Below are 7,108 nucleotides of genomic sequence, written 5' to 3'. Positions count from 1 at the left end.
AGACTGATGCCAGACCGCCTGGGTTTGAATCATAGCTCTGCAGCTTATTATAGGTTACTTAGCCTCTCTGTGCTTTACTTTCTTTAACTGCAAAATGGGTATAGTAATAGTATCCACCTCATAATGTTATTGTGAGAATGAAATGAATCAATATATATAATGTGCTTCATATATAAAATAAATGTTAACTGTTAATATAGCTTTATTGTTATTTGTATCTTAGTAGCATTAGTATTATTTGTTCCCATGCGAATTTCAATATGAATCTAGTGATACAATTAAGTATTTGAGGCAGGAAAAATGTATCTCAGTCTTAGTCTTTATCATTATTTTACCCTGCAATTAACTACCACAGATAAGTTATCTTTTTCCTGCAAGGTTCTCAGTAAAATTACCTTGTCATTAAGCTTTTTATTTACTTCAGGGTGTTCATGGTCAAAGATTTTAGATTTGATTCATATTTTGTGGAACTTTAAAGTCGATTGGGAAGAAAACAATTAAAATGCAGATATGCATGTAAAATGGATCCAGAAATGATAGTAATATCATGAAGTCATTTCACCAAGTCCTTTGCACTTGCTGTAGGTAGTCCAAAAAGTTGGCCCTAAGCTTTCTTTTTGCTTGGGCTGTTTCTAAGGCTAACATGTGTTTGTTATAACGTTTGCTTTCACTCTGTTCTCTTCAAGTACGAGAAAACTACTGCAGCAGTTTACGATGCAGAAAATTGCATAGATACACTGCTGGACCTTTTGCAAATGTACCGAGAAAAGCCTGGTGATAAAGTCCCAGACAAGGGTGGAAGCATTTTTACAAAAACTTGTTGTTTGTTAGCTGTTTTATTGAAAACAACAAATCGAGCCTCTGTAAGTATTAGTTATCTTCCTTTGAAGTTATTTTTCCAGGTTTTTAGGTTTAAGACTTTTACACTTTTCCTTCAGTAATTATCACAATTTAAATAGGGTTTTGTATATATCAAACCTGCCCTTTTTGTTGATACACGAGGTGTTTATGTGTTGTGTTGTGTGCTGTGTGTGTTGTGTTGATATAGGAGGTTTTCTAATGTATTGAGGAAACTGAATTTTAAAAATAAAATGTATTGAAGTTATATAAGTAGCCATTTCCCATTTACTTGAGGAAAGTAACAGATTATCCTAGTAAGGTCAAAAACCACATATATTTGACGACTCATCCTCCTGCTGTTAACCATAAATACATTTCAAGCTTTTCTATGGTGAGATCTCTGTAGGTGTTACAGTCGACATGGGAGAACCAGAGGCTATGATAGGATTCTGACCCTTGTCCTGAGAACAAAACCGCTGAAGGATTTTACACAAGGGAGTATGTTGTAGTTTAAGTTCTAACATGACTTTGGCTACTGATTGAAGAATGGATTGGGGAAAGCAGGTGTGGATGTAGGGAGACCATTCAAGAAGGAGGGAAGTATAGATATGTAGTGGTGTAGGCAAAAGACTGCACCGGACCTAGGGTTGTGAGAGATAAGTAGATAACTTTGGAAACTGAGAGAAAATTCACAGGACTTGGTAACTGGGTATAATAGGTATATTGACTGTAATATTTACCTGTTTATTCAGTATGGAGTTAGGTGTACAATCTTAAAATATTTACCTTTTTTATAATTGTCTTACAAATTAGTTTATAACTTAAACCAGTCTAACTGCTCAACTTGGAAAGCATGGCTTTTGATTTTGGTAAAGACTCTTAAGTTTACTGTATGGTGGTTATTATGGTTGATTTTACTAGCATAGAAGGGATACAAAAATTTTATTAGTTTTAATAAATGTACATTTTCTTTTTTAGGATGTTCGAAGCAGGTCCAAAGTTGTTGACCGTATTTATAGTCTTTACAAGCTTACAGTTCGTAAACATAAAATGAATACTGAAAGAATACTTTATAAACAGAAGATGAATTCTTCTATAAGTACTCCCTTTATTCCAGAAACACCTGTAAGAACAAGAATAGTTTCAAGGTAAGCAGTAAATGTCCTCTATAGTTTTGTGTCACTGTTCATTCATTCATTCAATCACTTAGTGAACATTTATTGAGTACATACCATAAACAAGATACTGTGCTTGACAATGGAGAAACAACATATGAGTAAAAATAGAATCTTTGGTAAATCTAAAGTAGACAATCTCAGGAAATAATGAAGTAACACTGTAGGCTTTGAGTATTTAATAGCTATTCGATAAATTCCTTTTATTAAATAGTTAAGTGCTGAGTCTAACAATTAGCTTTTTATAAGCTTAGCTGTATAAACTTTCTTTTCTTGCATGTAGAACAAACCACCCTGTTTTGAAAGCTGCCAGAAATCCCTCCTGGCTACACTCTCAGTTTCCAACTCTTCTCCTAATCATCCTGATACTGGAAATTTCTCCTTCTAAAGAAGTTCTTTATGAGATCTTGTACTAGTTTCCCTGGAACTGCTGTAACAAATTACCACAAACCTGGCCTTAAACAACAGTAACTTATTCTCTGATAGTTCTTGAAACCAAAAGTTCAAAATCATGGTGTCAGCAAGCCCTCATGCTCTCTGAGAGCTCTAGGGCAGAATCCTTCCTTGACGCTTCCAGTTTCTGGTGACTCTAGGTGTTCCATTCCCTGCCTCTGTCTTCACATGGGCCTCTTCTCCTTCTCCCTCCTCCTTAAAAGGACGTGTATTGGATTTAGGGCCAGTTCAGATAATACGAGGTGATCTGATCTCAAGATCCTTTAGTTAAGTATATCTGTGGAGACCCCTTTTTCATAATAAGGTAACATTTACAGGTTCTAAGGATTAGGATGTGGACATGTCTTTTGGGGGGGGGCGGGGTATTCAGTCAACAGCAAACCTATAGAGATAATAATAGCTTAACTAGTTTAAGATATGTAACTTTAGACATTTTTAAAAATGGGTATTAGCTTATCTGGTTAACCAAGTAGACACCTCTACCAGTGTGGTATGGAGCTGCTCCCTATGCTTTAAGGTGGTGAACCTGTGATTATGGCACAGCATGGAGCCACATACTTCAGGAGAATGATTGTGGTAGTGCTAGGATAGAGAATAACTTAGAGGACCTGCTAAAATAGAGTGACTGGGAAATTGTCTCTGGGATATAGTTACAAGGAGTAAAAGTCAAAAAGGACAGAAGAAGATAGAATGGGAAGGGGCATTGAATCATGGGTTTTGTTTTGGGAAGCTGAGGTTCCTGTGACAAATCAGAGGAAGAGACAAATGAGCTATTAGAATATCAGGCCTGTGTTTCTAGGCAGAAGAATCAGTCTAGAGATTTATATTTGGTAGTCCTTAGATTCAGGAATCATTAATCACATATAAGTCTATGGTAATAAATGCAGTCACTTCAGGGGACGAGAATACCTAGAAAAAGAAATTCCCAAACCAAACCTCAGGGTAACCCCAATTTCTCCAGAACTCAGATAGAGAAAGAACCAGCCAACAGCTCTGAAAAGGAATTGGTAATTGGATAGAAGATATTCCAGAGTGGTGTCACATCAGCTGTGTGGAATGCTGACGAGAGGTTGTTAGATGAGGTATGAAAAATGCCCATTGGAGTTGGCAAGGTGGAGGTTAGTGGTTAAAGTGGTGACAGCTATAGATTAAGGAGGATTGAAAAACAAATGGACCACATCATATGAAAAATTCATGACTTTATGATGATACTAAGGAAAAAAATCATGGATACCCTTGAAGGATGCTAGAGAAACAACTTGTGATGCTTACTATGGATAAAAGGGAAAAATCAAGTATGTCCCATTTTTCTTATTATACTGTATCTTAGGGTAACCCAATGGTTGATATAAGAGTTCTCTATAAAAAAATTCTGTTTAATAAATGCAGAAGGAATATAAAACTATCATTATTTGTAGCCCCTAATGAAATAATAGGTCTACTCTAGGCCATGATTTGTGCAAGTTTGATAACAAAGCTTTAGATGAATTAAATCTTTGTAGGTGATAATAATCAAATCTATTGATGAATCATGACATCACAAAAGATAAGGCCACCAAATAATATCTCTGAGTACACAAGATAATCTGAATATGATTTCTTGTCACAAAAGCAAACCTGAATCACCTCATGCCTTTTTGCGCTATTCTGAGTGTTACCACCAGACCTGTGCCAGGCTGCAAACTCAGTTACTGTTCTGTGTTGCTAGAAGTTCAGAAGCATAGAGTTGCATTTAGAAACTTATATAGTAATTTAAATATGCTATTACATAGTTTTTTAAGTCAGGTTTATTGGGATACAATTTACATATAGTGGTAAAATTCATCCTTTTTAAGTGTAATATTTGATGAATTTTCTTATGACAAAAATTGGTCTTCTGTTGTAGAGAACTCTAGTAACATTCTTCAGTTAGATGATATAAATTAGAATTATACTGATTTAATCTACAAAATTGTTATTATTTATGAATTCATTTTTGGCCTAAAATTTATAACATTAGAACTTCAGCTATGACTTTTACATTTTGCTGAGGCAATTAAAATTTTACTTAAAAATGATTAATTTAGCATTTTCTGGTTTTACCTTATTAATAAAAGATTTAATTGATTTTGATGAACTAAGTTAACTTGTGATGTTTAATTTCCTTCTTTCCTTCCTCCCTTCCTTCTTTCCCTGCCTGTCTCCATTTTCATGATTCAGCACTTCTCTACAAGTCATAAATCCTACAGTGTTGACAATGCACTATATTTTGCCCTCAGTTACATAGCAGTTAGCTTTATAATTACTCATAATTATAAATTGTGTAATAGTTGTAAATTGGTTTTATGGTTGCATATTTCACAGTATAACCCAAAAAAGCCTACTTGCTTGAAACTTATTATTGAAGACCATTTCTACATATGATTTCTATTTAAGGAATTGGGAAATTTTAATACTAATCATGTTTTTAAAACTGTGTTTTAAAACTATAATTAATATGAATGAATAGCTTCCCTTTTTTTTCAACTGAGATAAAATATTTCTATCACACCAGAGTTACCTTTTCCTCTTTCCAATCTAGTTATCGCCTTTTAACCCCTAGATTCTGGCAACTGCTTTTAGTTTTGCCTTTTTTATATTGTTACACAATATAACAGTTAATCATAACAGTTAATAGCTTTTTGTGGCTAGATTCTTTTTTTAGCCTGATGTTTTTGAGATTTATTTACATTGATGCATGAATTAGAATTTCATTCCCACAGAGTTCTGTTCCATTTTATGGCTATACCACACTTTGACCATTTGCCAACTAATAGATATTTGGATTTTTAACCAAATGGAAAGAATAAGAAGATGGAAATGCATGACACAGTAGGGAGTTATATGAGAAAGATGTATGAGGGTTCTGATGGATATTATTTTCTTAATGAAGTATGAGATTATAAGCATCAGCTGAAAAGCAGACCAGGGAGGGTATAGCGAGGACATTTGAAAAGAAGAAAGGAGTAAAATGGTCATCTAGGGGAAAGAGGAAGGAAGCATACCAGGTAATTTCAAGCACCCGTTTAGTTTTGTAATTATTGACATAAAATCAATCACCCTGGTTCTGCAATCTTTCTTTTCTTCCTGTTCAGCTCTATAGGAATGGAGAAGGCAGATATTTTGGATTCAACTTGGAATCCAAATAGAACTTTCCATTTGAATTTAATAGGAAAGAGAAAAAATAGCATTAATGAAATTTGCCCAAGGAGATTATATTATTGATGGACCTAAGCTAGACAAGGAGGGAAGTGAGGTCAGCATTCTGATGGATGATGGGTACATGTCGAGGTCAGGGAATTAGAGATCTCAGTGGGGTAGAAAAATATGTGCAGTAGATGTATTAAATCAAATGACATGGTTGAGTCAGGAGTGGTGAGAGAATGGCAGTCTCAAAGGAGGAAGGATGGTGAGAAATAGCCTGACAGTGGTAAATGGCGATAATGCGAAGCCCTCACCTGGTTGAGAGGGTTGTAAGGGAAGTGATGTGTTCAGGAGGAGCCGCATTTTTGTTAAGACGAAACAGTGAAGGTAACTCTTTTAAGAGAAGCACTTTATTAATCCAAGAGTTTTATTCTTTTCACAGACTTAAACCAGATTGGGTTTTGAGAAGAGATAGAATGGAAGAAATCACAAATCCCCTACAAGCTATTCAAATGGTGATGGACACACTTGGCATTCCTTACTAGTAAATGTAAACATTTTCAGTATGTACAGTAAAAAGAAGTATTAAAGCTGATCATGAATGTGTAAAGTGTTTTTGACTTTCTTTTGTGCAACTTCTTAAATCTGATTTTGTATTAAAATTAAAAATATAAATATGTACCGATAACTAAACTGTTTTCATATTCCTTGTTGTTTCATTTATTATTTTATGGCTTTATGCATATAAGAAACCACTATGTCATAAAATGATTCTAACACTATTATTCATGTCTGTTATCTTAAAATACTATATTAGTCTGAATAAAATCATATTCCAAAAGGGAAAAGAATAGTTTAACTCTCATTTTATAGATAAGTTGAAGCATTTTTCTAAAACAAATTTTGGAAATGTAAGATTCCGCCAACACAGTTAGAAGTGACAAGAGGATAAAATAATCTCACGAATGCTATAAACAACACTCCATTTATTTCCCTGACTGACTGGACCATCCAGTCAAGTGTGCTCCTCTAGGGAAATTAAATTCAACCTGCCCATTATATACTAACAACCCTTAACTTTGAACTCATGGAAGTTATAATTTGACTTGAAAAGAGCATGGTGTTGCTTATAAGAGAAACTTGTCACCTAGTCACAGACATAGACCTGATAATGATTAGGTATTGAAACCTAACTTATTTTCAACAACTTTGGGTCACTATTGCCAGTACTAAACCAGTATGGTTTCAGGACCACAGAAGCCTAATTCCAGTGGCTGTTTGAAATTTGATAGCATCCCAAAGTCTGTTTATATATGGAAGTCATAAAAGTTTTTAATTTTTTAAATGAATCAGTAGTAGCTAAAAATGGAGAGATCATTCAACTACTTAGTTTACTAATTTATTAGAGTAAGGATTACCTAGTTAGTCTGAAATTGGCTGAAATTTGGTTAGGATAGCTCTAAAGACCATTTTGGTGT

General features: G+C 34.3%; 1 protein-coding gene across 3 annotated transcripts in view; it reads left to right on the top strand.

The window, feature by feature from the left end:
• The window catches only part of ASPM (assembly factor for spindle microtubules), a 60,927-nt gene extending 54,609 nt beyond the window's left edge, over positions 1 to 6,318 (top strand). For all 3 annotated transcript variants that reach the window (XM_034666974.1, XM_034666975.1, XM_034666976.1), the window contains exons 26-28: positions 687 to 863; positions 1,819 to 1,988; positions 6,073 to 6,318. In XM_034666974.1, the coding sequence (XP_034522865.1) occupies positions 687 to 863; positions 1,819 to 1,988; positions 6,073 to 6,175 (450 nt within the window). In that variant the 3' untranslated portion in view covers positions 6,176 to 6,318. The remainder of the gene's footprint in view (positions 1 to 686; positions 864 to 1,818; positions 1,989 to 6,072) is intronic.
• Positions 6,319 to 7,108: the final 790 nt, after the last annotated feature.

The sequence above is a fragment of the Ailuropoda melanoleuca genome, chromosome 8, assembly GCF_002007445.2.
Source record: "Ailuropoda melanoleuca isolate Jingjing chromosome 8, ASM200744v2, whole genome shotgun sequence".
NCBI lineage: Eukaryota > Metazoa > Chordata > Mammalia > Carnivora > Ursidae > Ailuropoda > Ailuropoda melanoleuca.
This window is presented reverse-complemented; position numbering and strand designations above follow the sequence as displayed.